Source organism: Mytilus galloprovincialis, chromosome 2 (assembly GCF_965363235.1).
Source record: "Mytilus galloprovincialis chromosome 2, xbMytGall1.hap1.1, whole genome shotgun sequence".
NCBI classification, from domain to species: Eukaryota; Metazoa; Mollusca; class Bivalvia; order Mytilida; family Mytilidae; genus Mytilus; species Mytilus galloprovincialis.
Window position 1 is genome coordinate 88,913,620 of NC_134839.1, and position 17,939 is coordinate 88,931,558.

A 17,939-nucleotide genomic window follows, 5' to 3' on the forward strand; every position below is an offset into this window, starting at 1 on the left:
ACTCATGAACAGTGAGAGTGAAGTCACCAATAAACTTGATCTGTAAGATGGTATTATAAGCATTGTAAATAAATTCAAATTATTTTGTTGAGGCAAGCTGAACTGTAAACTAAATGCTCATGAGAATCATAACATAATACAGCTGTATGGATATGGCCGGACTGTACAATTTCTAGTCTTATAGAGATCTATAGAGTCTTATCTCACACTATTTCAGTATTTGGTGTTTAAATTTGGCATTTTTACCTCAAACCTTTGCCAGATTTCAATATTCTGAGTAAATTTTGAATCAAAAATGGCAGCATCAGCAAATGTTTTACATATTCACCATCAAATGTAGAAATTTCAAATTATGGAAAAGTATAAGTATTCTGTGTTATAAGACCTGATACAGACCAAGTCTTTGTCAAATCATATCATGCATTCAAAGACCTACTGTTATATTCATAAAATGTATGTCTTGGGGTATTATGTGCATATCAGGTGCACTATGACCTGCTGTGATATTTGGTTTATGCATCAGTAATCTATAACACTGTGAACTTGTTCAGTAAAGTTTTAGAGTTATTTTAATGATAGAAAACAGATGATGACAAATGTTCCTGAATCAAACAGTATAAATTAATCAGATATTTAGATTTCTATCCTTTTGTGATTTATATCCTATCTTTTCTCTTAATGAAAATGAGATACTATTTCTTGATGCATTGGTTGAATGTAGTATTGATTCTTTTAAACAGAGAAAATTTATGGACAACAACAGATCATGGTCAGGAACATTTGGTAACCTAGGTGTACTGATTGATGATTGTCACATGATATATATTAGTTTCAGCTGATGTATCACAACTCATTTATTTTTGGCACCCAAAGGAACAGTAACAATCATAAATAGTGACTAAAGACACATGGAAAGAAAAACAACATAACGAAAACACTTCATGAAAAATTATCAAATGTCTTTGAAGAAAGAAGCTGATACAGTACATTTACTCTACAGTAACTTGTTATCATTCAGGTCAAGATCTTGCACCAATAAAACATGAGGTCAGTGTCTTGTTTAAATTGACTAGGTGATAGGTCAAGGTCGGGCAATAACATGTATAGGTGTGACCACAGCATCTTACTCATTTGATTATGGTCCCACAGTCCCATTATAATGTATCAAATTTGGTACATTTAAGATATTACAAATATAATTTTAGTAAACTGCTTTTGACCTTGCATTTTTCACAAGACATAATGTCATAGCTTAATAACACTAGGAAGCTATAGGTCTTTAGAGTTCATTGCAAATATCAGATAATGCTTGGATCTTATCCAACAGTTGAACGATTTTATCTGAAGCAGCTGCCTAATAAACCTGTGGAGTAAAATTAAAACTATTAGAGGGAAGTCTGTAGATAAGCAGATGAAGACAGAGTGGTAGCTGAAGAATCAATTTCACACTGTTTTATACTTTTTACAGCAGTCTCAAGGAAGAAAACCTGCTGGATATAGTCTATTAAAATTTTATAAAAACAAATCCAATGTTATTCCCTTTAAACAATTTCTTATTTTTTATCTAAAAACCATGAAAACTGAACAAAGATTTTGATTTATCTTGTGATATATATGAATAAACCTTTTTGCATGAACTTGAGAATGCTACATTTAATTATTATTCCATTGCTGTATGTAGACTGAATATTTCATGTATATATAAGCAGAAAAATATTGAAAAATAAATGTCAAAAATTGTATACATTTTAAAAAATCTATCACAATAAGCAATAAAATAAAATTTATGTTTGAAATGTTTCCTTATTACATTTAATGACCTATTGTTTATAACAAACTGTGCTAGCTCAACACATCAGGGACCTCAATTTCATTTATTTTCATAACACAGAGTTCATTCAGCTGTGTACATTGATGCAATAAAATATCTAAATTTGTTTTTGTTGATCTTTTGTATCAAAGAACATTTATATTAAACAAAAAAATCAACAAGCAATCAATAGAAATTGAATAAAAATGATATTTTCAAGAAATTTTTAATGTCCATTTGGGAGGACACCTTCTGTAAAAATGAATCAACCAGAAGAAAACTTGTATTTGATCTGTAGCCTCTTATGATATGACTGTATACCAAACGTCTAATGGGTTGATACAGGCATTACAAAAAAAGAAGTGGGTAAAACAGGTTATAAAACAGTTTCCTATTTCCAAGGGCAACAACTTTGGCAAAAAAACTCTCAACCGAAGGAAATTCAAAGTACTTCTGTAATGATATTACTGTGACTCTTTACCAAATATTAAAACAATTGATTCAGACATTTCAGAAAACAGTATCCCCTTTGACCTCAGCTGCAGGTAACTAATAAATGGGGTGTAGATAATTCATAAATTAAGATCCAATAGAACTTTGGTTTAGTTACCAGTAGGGTAGAATGTATTTCTTTCTTTTATTACCTTGGTATGTTGTTGTTGGATAAATATTCACAAGGTGGAGGCACTTATGAGAGCCAATATTTGGCCCCCTAAAAAATAGTACTTTCAAAATATATGTCAGTTCTACAAGTTCTATGGGATAATAAATAAGATTAGAACATTTGAAGTAAATCTCAGATATTTGATTGACACAACAAATATTTTGTGGCAAAAAACCTTTTGGGGCAAAGCTGTGGTTAATATAACTAATCATCAATGACAAGATCTAGATCAGACATGATCCTATTTTTTGCAGTTTCATCAGTTCTAATATTATTAAGGGTATGAATGCTCTTTACCGTTAGATATCAAACAGTCATTTTCAGCTTCCATCAGCATTTAATTGGTTAAAATTTTACTGTGATTAATCATTTGTCGGATGTCACAAAAAAATCATTGTTAATGTTATTTTTGGAAAAAATTTGGAGTGATTCGTCGATCAGTTGATTCAAAAGAACATGTACATTTTACTGTCAGGCACCAAAAATTACAGTAGAAGTGATTTGGCATGAATTTTTACCAATATTCATCATGAAGGTACCCCCATTACCCTCAAAGTGCTAAATATAAGTAAATTGGAATGTACCATTTAAACCCAAAATTTTCTTCTTGTTCATCTTTAAAATTCTCTTATGTATACATCTTACTTTTACAACACTTATAAAAATAGGATTCTAAGGACCTGAATATCCTCAGATTTAGGCAACATCAATGTTGTTAAATGATTATCACTTTGAAATATTGCTCAGGTAATATTTCAGTAAATAAATAATAAAGGATGTATACTTAAATAAAAAAAAGTATGTTGCAAAAGCCCATTATAGTCGAATAATAACAGGGGCGGATTTAGGCGGGGGCATGGCGGGCGTGTGCCCCCCTAAAATTTGCAAAGCATGGGTTGTCCTCATAAAATAAAGTATCTGAACAGACAACGAAAAATAATGTCGTCGCATTGCATCTATTTTATCATTCAAAGAAGTATAAAAAACAGTAAGTTTAACAGAATCAATGTGATTACTAATTAACTGACCTACGGTTTATTTATAAGTTCTATTATAAATATATCATACTTCAAAGAAAGGTGTCAAACGCGGTACCAAGTTTGATGACAAATATCATAGGCTTTGGCAGTTAAAGTAAAACAATTGTTACAGTGTAGTTGCGGAATTTATAAACAATTTCTTTGATAATCGAAGTTCCAAAACATCACAAACTCACTTTCCAACGAAGTAGTTGAAAGTGCCCTACCCGCGGTTGGGTTGGTTATTTCATCATTGCACGGCTAAAACAATCAAGGTAACTGGTTAGATTCTTTCTTAATGAAAGATAGAAATACTGGTTCAAGCGAAAGGTTAGTTTATTTAAGAATTGAATGCTTCTTTTTGTAACTTCATTTGGAAGTGCTTCATACTAATAATGTGCGCATGGTCAACGCTTTTACAACCCTATGAAGTTACAAAAAGAAGCATTCAATACTTATAATTACATTTTGTTAGCAATGATCCTGAAAACACGAATTTTATTATAGTTTTATTTAATTCACCTGTGCACTTTATTGTGGGACCATGTGTTATCATGAATGAAAAGTTTTATTGAGCAATGCAATTGCTTACGGAATAACACGTGATGTGCAGTTAGCCAATCAGAATAAAGTATCATAATGAAACATACATCTTATGTAATTATTAATTTGTATCATTATTTAATATCTCTGTATCAATATATGTTTCTGACTTGCAACCTGTAAAGTTTGCCGAAGCATGCATAAACGATCAAGGCTCCAACTAGTATTTCCGTATTACATAGGATCCCATGAAAATAAACATATCTTCGTAAGGATCTCATTCTAAATTTAATGGTTTGCGGTAAAAATGTATATAAAAAGTTTGGCACAACCTCCGAAAACAACAAAAAATAATAATTAAAGAAAATTGTGAAAAGACAATGAAAAATCTCTGGCAAAAGATGAACTTTTTGTTTTTAAAATCTAATATTGGTCAGGTGAGCTATTGTTGAGTCAATGAATAGAAGCTCACACATTTCTTGTTGGTGATTGTAGATTAAAAGGGGTGGATTTATGCGGTTTTAGCTTGAAACTTTAATTCTTGCTAATTATAACACAAAATATTCGCCACGTTTTGCTTGCCATGCAAGATATCTACATTGCACCCGAAGAATATTCCAATAATTTCGATAATTATACCTCAAAAAAAATTTTAAATTGCGCCCCCCTAATCTGAAATCCTGGATCCGCCCCTGAATAAAACATAATAAAAAGGAGACTGTATACCCTAAAAACTAGTGATAGTTTAAAGTCCAAAGACATTTACAATACACTTCTTTAAAATGTCAGCTCACAAAGTTAGTTTTATACTTTTTACATGTTCAATATTTTATTTTTTTTAAACTGCACTCCTTAGTTTTGGAGTAAGGAGACCTGATCCAACAAAAATAATCAAATGAAAGTATTAGAACAATAAGGAAAACATTTGACCAAATTATACTCAGATCTGTACAAAGGAAAGAGGAAGAATAACATGACAAACAAAGGATGAAAAGTTCATGTTATTTATAAACTTACCACATCCATACTAGACATACTGGAGGTCTTACAATAATTGATCTGTTTAAATCAGAGGCAAAAATATCCAAGAATATATATCACTATAAATTCAAATAAAGCTGATCATGTGTACAAGGCTGATCACTGGAAGCACATGTTTACTTTCAATGGTTCACTGCTCACAGGGAGAATCTCAAAAGTCTATGTGAACAATGGGAGCAATCATGTAAATATATTTCTTTTGTCCCAATATAGATTAATATTCCCACTGCAGTTAATCATTACTTAAGGGTGAAAAAATATATTTCCTGTTATGAAAAACTTATTTACCAAAAGTTTAAAACATAATCCCACCTTGTCCCCTGAGATTAATGCCTATGATATTATATTGTAGATGCTTATAACTGTGAAAATCAATATATCACCATTCTACCAGTATTATTTACATAAATGATTAAAGAATGAATGTTTATTGCTCTATTATATTAATTCATGTAATGAGAAAACTAGCCATTATGGATCATTATGTTCTGACATGGATGTCAACATTTTCTTGGCATCCTGTACTAGATATTAATAAGGAGATGTTGTATGCTATCATTGCAAATAAGAGACAACTGTTGAATAAATCTAGACCAATGAACAGTGGTGTGACCAATTCCATTTCACTGTGAAGGGCCTTCAACAATGAGAGGAAAACCAATAAAGAAATTTTTGGGCCTTCAACAATGAGAGGAAAACCAATAAAGAAATTTTTTTTAAACATATTAAAATTGAAAAGTGACAGCCTGATTTATAAGAAATATTGCAAACATGCAAGAAACTAAAAGTCAGAATTGGAGCATTGCATAAAATTTAAGCTAGTTAAATCTGCATCTTTTTATTTAAATTAATTTGAAATAAACTCATCATAGATACCAGGACTGAAAATTCACGCATCCTGGTTCTTTGTTCAAACTCATCCATATCTTTCATTCATAAGTTAAATCATTTGGCAGAACTACAGAACAATTCTTAGCCTGGAACATCTATCAGGGATATTAATTTGGTTAGTCCTTTACAAATAATATAAATGATGGTATGATTTGCACTATGGATCATGAATGACTGCATGTGTACTTGCAAACTCCTTCATTCTTATTCTTCTAATCAAAATTCAAAAATCATAAAGGAAATGGATATAGAAAAATGAAACAGCACCATATCCGTATACATGGTAAAATCAGACAAATGAATCTGTACAAATGATTTGTGACAACCATCAATTTATTGACTGTAGAATACAATCAAGTGTATAGAAAAACTTTTTTTATACTATAGTCATTTATGTTATATCAAATATGAACGGTATATAATGTCTAGAATTATTCTCCATTTTTCATAATTTTTCACCGACTCAAATGTTTATCACTTATAAACAATCCCATTGAAATACAGAGCCATGTCCATGTGCTTGGATTACAAATGTCAATGCTTGGGCTACAAGGATCTGACAAAGTCGTGTTCTACTTTCTGTTCTGATAACTGTAATGTCAACCATTTGAATTTCAGAATTTGTTTAAGTTGGTATCATTACAACACAACCTAATAAACAATAAAAACTCTTCAAAATAGAAAGTACCAGTAGAACACATTGTTGTCAGATCATTGAAAGCAAAGCCTGGTTTCTACTTTAATCTTTAATTAACTGGTAAACATATGCCAACATTGGTCATAAGTAAACTACAATAATTTAAATCAAAGAAATAAACATTACATATTTGAGAAATGAGTTCCCTTTGTTGCCTTAATTGGCTGTTATCTTCTCTTTTTTTTACAGCAATTAATTCTCTCTACACCAGAACCAATTTCAATTCTGTTTAACAAAAAGTATGTTGTCAATGTAAGAGTTTAAATCACCCTATTTAAGATGAAAAATTGCAAGAAATGTGGAGTTATCTCTCATAAACTAAGACATCTATAGATAATGTTTAAGTAGAGTAGAGTTATCCCCCATTTATAATGCAACATAATTTTGCAAGAAATATAAGTATATTATTTTTATGCCCCACCTACAATAGTAGAGGGGCATTATGTTTTCTGGTCTGTGCGTCCGTTCGTCTGTCTGTTCGTTCGTCCGTCTGTTCGTTCGTCCGTCTGTCCCGCTTCAGGTTAAAGTTTTTGGTCAAGGTAGTTTTTGATGAAGTTGAAGTCCAATCAACTTGAAACTTAGTACACATGTTCCTTATGATATGATCTTTCTAATTTTAAAGCCAAATTAAACTTTTGACCCCAATTTCATGGTCCACTGAACATAGAAAATGAAAGTGCATGTTTCAGGTTAAAGTTTTTGGTCAAGGTAGTTTTTGATGAAGTTGAAGTCCTATCAACTTGAAACTTAGTACACATGTTCCTTATGATATGATCTTTCTAATTTTAAAGCCAAATTAAACTTTTGACCCCAATTTCACGGTCCACTGAACATAGAAAATGAAAGTGCATGTTTCAGGTTAAAGTTTTTGGTCAAGGTAGTTTTTGATATGAAGTTGAAGTCCAATCAACTTGAAACTTAGTACACATGTTCCTTATGATATGATCTTTCTAATTTTAAAGCCAAATTAAACTTTTGACCCCAATTTCACGGTCCACTGAACATAGAAAATGAAAGTGCATGTTTCAGGTTAAAGTTTTTGGTCAAGGTAGTTTTTGATGAAGTTGAAGTCCAATCAACTTGAAACTTAGTACACATGTTCCTTATGATATGATCTTTCTAATTTTAAAGCCAAATTAAACTTTTGACCCCAATTTCATGGTCCACTGAACATAGAAAATGAAAGTGCATGTTTCAGGTTAAAGTTTTTGGTCAAGGTAGTTTTTGATGAAGTTGAAGTCCAATCAACTTGAAACTTAGTACACATGTTCCCTATGATATTATCTTTCTAATTTTAATGTCTAATTATATTTTTTATCCAATTTCATGGTCCATTGAACATGGAAAATGATAGTGCGAGTGGGGCATCCGTGTACTTTGGACACATTCTTGTTTTCTCTCTGTTTTGGGGTTTTTAATTATTACAGTAAAACAATACAATGTAGAGTTAATTATAAAAACTCATGATGACATGGCAAGGTTCAAGTTATCAAAATAATATATGTTTGATAAAAACAGTAATATAACAATTTATGAAGACAACAGTCTAACCATACTGTTTTTCATCACTTGTACTAGGAAATTAGTCTCATTAGTCTCTTTAACTCACAAGAATAATATTCAGCTATTTTGAAGTAAAATCAAATTATAAACTGGATAATATTATTAGGCTGTTCCATGTCAGGAGCCTGTTATTCAGTGGTTTTCGTTTATTGCTGTGTTACATATTTATTTTTCCTTTATTAATTTGTACATAAAGATGCCATTTGTTTTCTTGTTTGAATTGTTTCACATTTGTCTGTTAGGGGCATTTTATGGCTGACTTTGCAGTAAGGGCTTTACTAATATTTTGTTGAAGGCCATATGCTGACATATAGTTGTTAATTTCTGTGTCATTTGGTCTCTGGTGGAGAGTTGTCTCATTAGCAATCATATCACATCTTAATGTTGTGATGAAAGAAAATGTCTAAAGATTTACATAGGACAAAAAGGAGTTAACACATTCTGAAATGCAAATTTTTTTACTGTTGCGAAATTGATTCAGTTAAGTTCTGAGTACTTATGTAGCAATGATCTGTTGTAAAAATAATAATAAATATTGTTAAAATCATCACATGAGGTCCGAGACCACAATTATTTCGTAGTGCATTTCTTTTAGAACATAAATGAAAATAAAAAAAATCCCACCTGCGCTTTCTCAAAGAAATCTTTACAGTGTGTTGTACTACTTTTGGGACAAATTATATCAAAATTATAGAAAACTTCATCAGCTCTAACTCGACAGCTCTAAGTTCTAATTTTTAACCTTTTTCAGCTGGACCAAATCACTACTTTCCTTTAAAATTCTGGACCCAAATTTTTTTACAGTGTAATTTCACCCCCTACTTGCAATTTGAGGCATTAAACATGGAGAAATAAATTTGAAAGGGGTATAAAAATTAATGGCAAGTAACCCACTGTAAACACTAGGAACTGTATTCGTGAACAACGAAAATCAAGGGCCGACAATTGTGGTCTCGGACCATGATACCAAATTTTTAGGAATCTCCAATTTGTAGTTATAAGAGAAAAGTAGGACAAAACTTTTAATGGACAAACAGACATTCTAAGGATAGAAAAGACAGATAGTGTATCTCAATACAGAAAAACACTTTAATTTTAAGTGCATTTTGTATGTCTACAGTGAGGCAAAAATTAAAGCAACACAAAGTGAAAATAAATAAATATATTTCAATATCAGCATACAAACTGTAAATAAGCATTAGTTTTCTATATCAAGGAAAGGTGTCAAATAACAAAAACTGTGTTAAGTTGAGTCTAAAATTATGGACTAATAATCAAACATTTTACCTTGCTTGACTCACTTATCATCTGAAACTGAATGTGGTTTTATAAAATTAGTATTGCTGACTAAAATTCAGTTAGAGTTATCTCTCTTACTCTCAGAACAACTTTCTCTCAACTAACCTAAGCGGTAATAAGGTAATAAATCCTCCAGTTTTTATATCCAATTAACTCTGTCACAATATTTTGCATTCATTATCACATTTAACAGACCTTTTTACTTGTCTTTGCAATATTTGAAAACTGATTACTGACAATAACCATGACTTTTTTGTTTTTGTTTATCTAAGAAGAGATCTGTGTGAGTTTCTTCAAAAGTCAATCCAGCTTGGACTGTAACACTGTACTTTGAACTCAAGGCAAATACAGACATAAATAAAGTTTTTAATGCATTTAGTACTGACATAAACTTTAAACTCAAGACATACCGGTATACTACTATGAATAAAGTTTCTTATGTATGTTAACTGTACTTAATGTACTTCAGACATAAATTGACATAAATCAACTTTGTTTTGTATTTAGCAATGACATACTGTAATTTGTACTCAAGACATATATTGACATAAATAAACTTTGTATTTAGCACCCAGAGGCGGATTTAGGGGGGGGAGCAGAGGGCCTGGCCCCCCCCCCCCCCCTTTTTTGGAAAAAAATTGGTTGCTTATATAGGGAATCACTGAAGCGTGACTGGAGTTGGCCCCCTCTTACGTCAGTCAGTGGGCCCCCACTTATGAAAATTTCTAGATCCCCCACTGACACCGACATACTGTATTTTGTACTCAAGACATGTAATGACATAAATCTAGTTTTTAACTTTTTCCTTCTTTATGAATATCATGACATAAGACCAATTTCTAAAAATACTATTTTATTAGTCAAGTACACACTTTTGGAGTGTAGACAAACATAAGGCTTTCACAACATCATGAAAATAATCTTGTTACTAACATACAAAGAAATTTAGTATGTAATACAGCTGCAAATAGTTTTTGTATTATGTTGTATTGTCTAGGATGATTTTCAATTTGGACAAATAATGGTTAAACATCATTATAAATATAAAATTAAGAAGATGTTGTATGACTGTCATTGACACAAGTATCCATCAAAGACAAAAGAACAAAGATGAGGACAACTAAAGGTCACCTTAAAGCCTACATGTTTTTAATGAGGGTAATTGGGAATGAACTTAAAAAGAGCCTGCATGTTTATCAATGAAAGTCCTTAGGGATCAACAATATGACCACGAATCTTCAATACAAGATGTCAGCTGGTAGAATATAAGATGTTCTCACAATATAAAAAAAGAAGATGTGGTATGATTGCCAATGAGACAACTGTCCACAAGAGACCAAAATGACACAGACATTAACAACTTCAGGTCACCGTACGGCCTTCAACAATGAGCAAAGCCTATAAGTTTCTTTAAGAAAGGGAAGAAAACAACAAGTCACCAACATTGTCGATCGGGTGACATAATAACAAAGGTTACATACTTCATGGTATAAATCTTTTTTTTTTTAATAAAGTGGGTAATTTTATAAAAAATCTCTACAAATGATACTTCAGGGAAGAACTGACTACTGACTGTTAAAGTCCTGACTTGGTAAAGACACTTTCAAATGCAGGTAGTAGGTTGAACTTTGTTTTACAGTGAAAGTAACATTGTGCCAAACCTCCCACTTCTATAACAGATATTTCCAATCATGTATCTTAGAGTCCCTAAAATGCCTGGCTGTGTATTGCATAGTATCATTAACCAAGATAAAAATACATCCTGAAACAACATGTACATTCCATCCTCATTACATGGTACTGATAATTGGACAGGTATGATAATACACAACCAACTGTCTGGCATACTGTGATTAATACCATTTGTCACATGCTAGACCCTGTGACTACTGTGGTTCTAAAAGAAATGGTTTTCAGAACAAGATATTCTACCTATACTTAAAAAATGTAACCATCACTAATCTTAAAATTTAAGTTTCAAGGAATGCACAAATGTCAATTTGCAACCAAACCATACCTTCTCTTTTAGTATTTTTATGTTACATAACAATTTTAATTTCTGCTAATTGAAGAAATTTCTATATATCAGATTTAATGGTCAATTTGGCACCAAACCATACAGTCTTGGTTGGTATTTTTGTGTTACATAATAATTTGGCAAACAAATACATAAACATGCTATAGATGTTCTCTTATCTGATGGTTTGTTTTAGATATATTAATCAGCAATATCTCATGTACATCTTTTAATAAAGCATGTTTTCAGTAGAGTTTTTTTTAACTTGTTATTTAAAATTTTATCTTTCGAAATTTCCATCTTTTAGCTTCTACAATTAGCACAGATTTGAACAGTTTATTAGACTATATGGTAGGCATGTATGGATTTTTGCTCATTGTTAAAGGCAGTTGTGAACTATAGTTGTTAATGTCTGTGTCATTTGATCTCTTGTGAAGAGTTGTCTCATTGGCATTTGTACCACATCTTCTTTTTTATAAATGAAAAAAATAAATAATTCAACTGAGCAGTTTAAGTGGAAAACCATGAAAAAGTTTATCATACAACATCAACAAGTCTGAGTATGATAAATAATGGTAGTTTATTTAAGTTATCACTTGTAGTTCAATAATCATAGCTGTGCCAAATTTCACACAGACTTATAGACAAAACAATCAGATTTCTGTTGGATTCTACAATATGTTACAAGATCAATCATTGTTTGTTTAAAGTAAAAGTTCATTCAGGTAAATTTCTATGCTACTGATTCTGCGGTCAGCTCAGTGCTTTTAAAAGCTTTAAGTTTTTGAATAGAAATCAGATTTTTTTCCAGGCTGTATATATATTGTACCTTATAAACCACATGCTTTTTGTCTTCATCTTGTTAAGCCTGACCACATGGCATCATTATATATATATATATATATACATGTACATAATGTTTTGATTCAGATTGTTATCATGACTAGCTTTCAGTGACAGTATAAGCTTGGGTGCACTACATGTACAATCCACACACTGAAATGTCTTACCTACTTTACTAACCATTAATGATTTTAAATTGATAAAGGTTTTACCACATTTAATATTATCAAATAAAGTTAAAATTTTCAAATATCCATACAAAGAGGTCAAGGACATATAAACCCTGTCAGACAGACATGTTCATCTGACACACATTCCATGAACTGCATATGTAAAGTATCCAAGCAAACAGACCAAACCATGAAAACTTAACATTGACCATTGACTTCCTCAGTCTGTTGTGTCTTATTCATTTGTCTTTAATGAAATAAAATACATGTATGTTTAAACTAAATCTGCTATCATATTGAATTACATGAGGTTTGTCTTAATCAGTATAATATCCTGTCCTTTCTTGGTTTAGACAAGAGTGCACACACTGAAATGTCTCGCCTTCTTTACTAATCATTGATATTATGTTGATACTCCTAAATATAAAGCTTTATTACGACTGTCACATAAACTTAACATGAACCATGAAAATGAGGTCAAGGTCAGTTGAACCATATTCCAGGCAGACATGTACAGCTAACAATGCTTCCATACAACAAATATAGTTGACCTATTGCTTATAGTTTAAGAAAATAGACCAAAACACAAAAATTTAACACTGAGCAATGAACCGTGAAAACCAGGTCAAGGTCAAATAAAACCTGCACGACTGACATATAGATCATAAAATATTTCCATACACAAAATATAGTTGACCTATGACATATAGTATTAGATATAAAGACCAAAACTCAAAAACTTAACTTTGACCACTGAACCATGAAAATGAGGTCAAGGTCAGATGACATCTGCCCGCTAGACATGTACACCTTACAATCATTCCATACAACAAATATAGTAAACCTATTGCATAAAGTATGAGAAAAACAGATCAAAACACAAAACTTAACTATAACCACTGAACCATGAAAATGAGGTCAAGGTCAGATGACATCTGCCCGCTAGACATGTACACCTTACAATCATTCCATACAACAAATATAGTAGACCTATTGCATACAGTATGAGGAAAACAGACCAAAACACAAAACTAAACTATAACCACTGAACCATGAAAATGAGGTCAAGGTCAGATGACACCTGCCAGTTGGACATGTACACCTTACAGTCCTTCCATACACCGAATATACTAGACTTATTGCTTATAGTATCTGAGATATGGACTTGACCACCAAAACTTAACCTTGTTCACTGATCCATGAAATGAGATTGAGGTCAAGTGAAAACTGTCTGACGGGCATGAGGACCTTGCAAGGTACGCACATACTAAATATAGTTATCCTATTACTTACAGTAAGAGAGAATTTAACATTACAAAAAATCTGAACTTTTTTTTCAAGTGGTCACTGAACCATGAAAATGAGGTCAAGGATAATGGACATGTGACTGACAGAAACTTCATAACATGAAGCATCTATATACAAAATATCAAGCATCCAGGTCTTCCACCTTCTAAAATATATAGCTTTTAAGAAGTGAGCTAACACCGCCGCCGCCGGATCACTATCCCTATGTCGAGCTTTCTGCAACAAAAGTTGCAGGCTCGACAAAAACCATACTTAATTCATATATAGTGTTATTGTTGACAGTACATAAACATGTGATACAAAGATCATAACATGTTCTCAATACCTTCAGCTCACTCATGTTTGAAATTCATACTCTTTTGCGGACTATTTTGTTAAAAAGGTGTTTTTGTCCCACTGACACCATATTGTATTCCTTCCTTATTTTTATCTTGGTTGGTTATAAAACAAATACAACTCCAGTATTCATTAGTAACATGATATGACACAATCCATTACAGCAATCTATTTTGACTATAACTGGGTGATTTCATGGTTAAAGGGTGTCATTAAAAGGACTAACTGATACATACTTCAGTTCAACATTGTTTTAAGTAGATTTGCAAGTAAAGTAAGTCAAACTATAAGACTTACAATAATACAAAAGCATATTGCATGTCAGAAGATGCTAAATGCAGAATAAAAACTTGGAAGACATGGAATCTCAGAGAATAAAATTATGGCAAAAAAAAACATAGGAATATAACAAACAATAATCTACAAAACACTGCAGAAATAAAATGCTCCTCTGAGCGTAGCCTGATACAACCGCAGAGGTTGAACACTGAACAGTTGATGCAAGTTTAGACACAATATTCAAGCTTAATACTGTCTGAATTTGGATTGTGATCAAATTTTTGACACAATATAGGTTCTGACACAAAATAAATATGGTGAAAGATCTTTAAAAAATATTGTGCAATACTGTGCATGGTTGACCATGGTTATCATGGATAAAGCATGGACAACCATGTTTGACCATGGTCAAGGCATGGTTGACAATGGCTATCCATGCTTTTGACCATGGTTTAACCAAAATTTCTGCTGAAATTACAGAATTTCAGGTAATAGTTGTCCTTTTATAAAATAGAAGGTGCTATTCAAAGATCATCATGTAACCAACTGTAAGAAAATTGGACCCTCATAGGTATGGTTAAATAGACAAAGCCATTCATCTCTTTTCATCTTATTAAATAAGTGTTAGTGGTCGGTTCTTATAAACAAATCTTTTATATTGGGCTTTCATGCATATTGTAAATACTTAACATCATGTTGAAGAGTGCTAAAATAGGGTAGTATTCATTTATACTAAATATAAATCAAAGTAATGGTAACTCAATTTACTTATACTGAACTTCAGTATTACATATGTTGAATTTATTTATGCAATAGATTTGTATCATTGTTTTATATGACTTGCAGTTAATCAGAAAGGTTTCTTTAAGATATTGATTTAAACAAACCTTTTTCACACATGGCTCACTGCAGTGTAAAGTTCCTATAAACATACTGCAGTGCAGTGCAATGCTCCTATACTGTTTACATTTAAATCAGCCTTTACTTAGAAAAGAACATAGCATTTTTTTACAACCATGGTATTTTAAACACATTTCTTTGTATCTATTTGATAGGATGCTTACCATTTTTAAAAGCACTGTTATCCCCACCCCCCTTTTTTTGTTTCAATAGTTATAAGGATAAATATAACTTATTTATTGAAAATAGATTTGGTGGTCAACTCAGTTTGATCCTTTGAATATTTTTTTAATATAAAATCTTATTTCATTGCAATTTGTACATCCAACTTTAGATTACTAATGTTTGACCTGAGAGCATTATTTTACCCAAATGAAAACAGATTGGAAAAAATACAATTCATCCAACAGAATACTAAATCAATTTATACCATATTATGTTTTTGAAGCAAATATAACAGGATATATATGACCTTAATTACTGATGTACTTTGTGTGTGTGTGTGTGTGTGTGTGTGTGTTTTTTTTTTTATTTATAAAATTTAAATTCAAACTAAAACTATGTGTCACTGGAGCCTGATCTAATTCAGTGCTTGTTCTTGATGTTTGCTGTCTTTTATATTTGTTTTTAGTTGTTTGACATGTTGTCATGGTGAGGCCTTTTGTAGTTTAACTTATTATATAATACAGTATGGGTGTTGCTCATTGTTGAATGCTGTATAGTGACCTATAGCTGCTTACATCATTTTTAATTTGGTAGATAAGAAAAGTCTTATTTAAACAATCATACCAGTGTAGCCACATTTTTTTATTTTCATATTTACACTTTTGTATAAAGTACTATGGTTTAATTTTTATTTTTTTCTCTTTTGTATTTAAAGCACTTTGGTACAGTAAAACAAATTTCTATAATCTAAAGAAAGGGTTGTGATCTATTAAAATAGCAATGTAGGTGTCAAACTGAAATGAATGAACATAAATAATTTGTACAAAACTCTTACTAAGCAATTCCAACCAGAAAATTAAATCTAAATTGGACAAAAATCATGTTCTTAACAGCAGAATTATCGTTTTACACCAGTGATAATCCAAATAAATGTGCTTATATTTGTCTACGTTTATTTATTGTTGGGGAAACTTTCAGACTAACTATAGAAGATGACCGAGTATTCACTGCATCCTCAGACATCATGTTAGAATCTCCAGAGTGTTTCAATAAAAAAATCCCAGTACTAAATTGGTTTTCCATTTACCGGTATATTAAACTAGCTATCTGGGTCAAAATGTTCTGAGTACAAAATAGCTATGATTACAATTAAGAAAAAAACATAAAAAAATCTCAGAAAATGCCAAGTTTCTGTTGAAAGAATAAGACGTTAATTCAAGGTTGGAAGAAATTGACTGGCAAAAAAACAGGAAGAGTATCAGGACATTCAATACATGAATTAATGGAACAAACGGACGTTGATGTCATATTTATTACTTGGTATAAACATTCTTCAAGAGAAAGTGATCAAATGTTTTATAAAAGAAATGTATCATAGAATGCAGTTTTGGAAAACATCCTCTTATATTGGATACTAATGTCTCAATAATGACAGACCAATCTTCTTGTTTTTATATGATACAGTTTCGTATCTATCACAATTTACATACAAAATAATATCTGCCATAATAGGGTCATTGTGTATAAGTATAGAATATTTTCACTCAAGCCTATGCCTTTTGCATCGGTTCATACATTGCCTGTCTGCCAAAGCAAACATTGAGGATTACTATGGGTGACAGAATATATTTTTTCTGACTATTCTAAGTAATATGACATTGTGTATATTCATTCTTATCACTCTATCAAATTCAATGTTTCTCTACATCATTTTACTTTTCTGTAATGTATGATATCTTCTGATTTTATAACAAGAATGTGTCCATAGATGCCCAACTCACATTATCATTTTCTATGTTAAGTGGAGCTGTGAAATTGGGGTAAAATCTCTAATTTGACATTAATATTAGATAATTCATATCATAGGGAACATGTGTACTAAGTTTCAAGTTGATTGGACTTCAACTTCATCAAAAACTACCTCGACAAAAATCTTTAATCTGAAGCGGGACAGATGGAGGAACAAACGAACAAACGAAGGAAAGGACAAACAGATGAATGGACCCACAGACAAGAAAACATAAAGCCCCTCTACTATCATTGTTGTAAATACGACTCGCACATAACGTGGGAATGTCACTTATTTCTTATATTGTAACTTAAGACTTTGTAACATGTCACTTGTATACTTGGGCTTCTATAGATTGATTACACATATAATTTCTTACTTAATTCATGTATTCTCGACATTTTGATGCTGTGACCTGGATGTCAGGAATACATATTCCCGACAATCCTAGGTTGGGCATAAAAATATTTAGCTAATTCACCAGTTGGGACTAAGCTTTGAATTGTAAACAATTTCTACCATACGTATTCCTGACAATAGTAAGTGGGGCATAAAAATATTTAGCTAAGTCACCAGTTGGGACTAAGCTTTGGATTGAAAACAAT

The 17,939-nt window shown here is 31.5% G+C and overlaps 1 protein-coding gene across 11 annotated transcripts in view; it reads right to left on the minus strand.

The window, feature by feature from the left end:
• The window catches only part of LOC143064776 (5'-AMP-activated protein kinase subunit gamma-1-like), a 183,001-nt gene that overhangs the window by 99,176 nt on the left and 65,886 nt on the right, over positions 1 to 17,939 (minus strand). For 6 of the 11 annotated variants that reach the window (XM_076237865.1, XM_076237860.1, XM_076237866.1 and 3 more), the window contains exon 2: positions 9,516 to 9,542. The exons of 4 other annotated variants lie outside the window; for them this stretch is intronic. In XM_076237865.1, coding sequence (XP_076093980.1) covers positions 9,516 to 9,542 — 27 coding nt within the window. Of the gene's footprint in view, positions 1 to 5,053; positions 5,208 to 9,515; positions 9,543 to 17,939 lie in introns of those variants that run through there. One more of the 11 variants, XM_076237870.1, reaches the window with a different exon arrangement.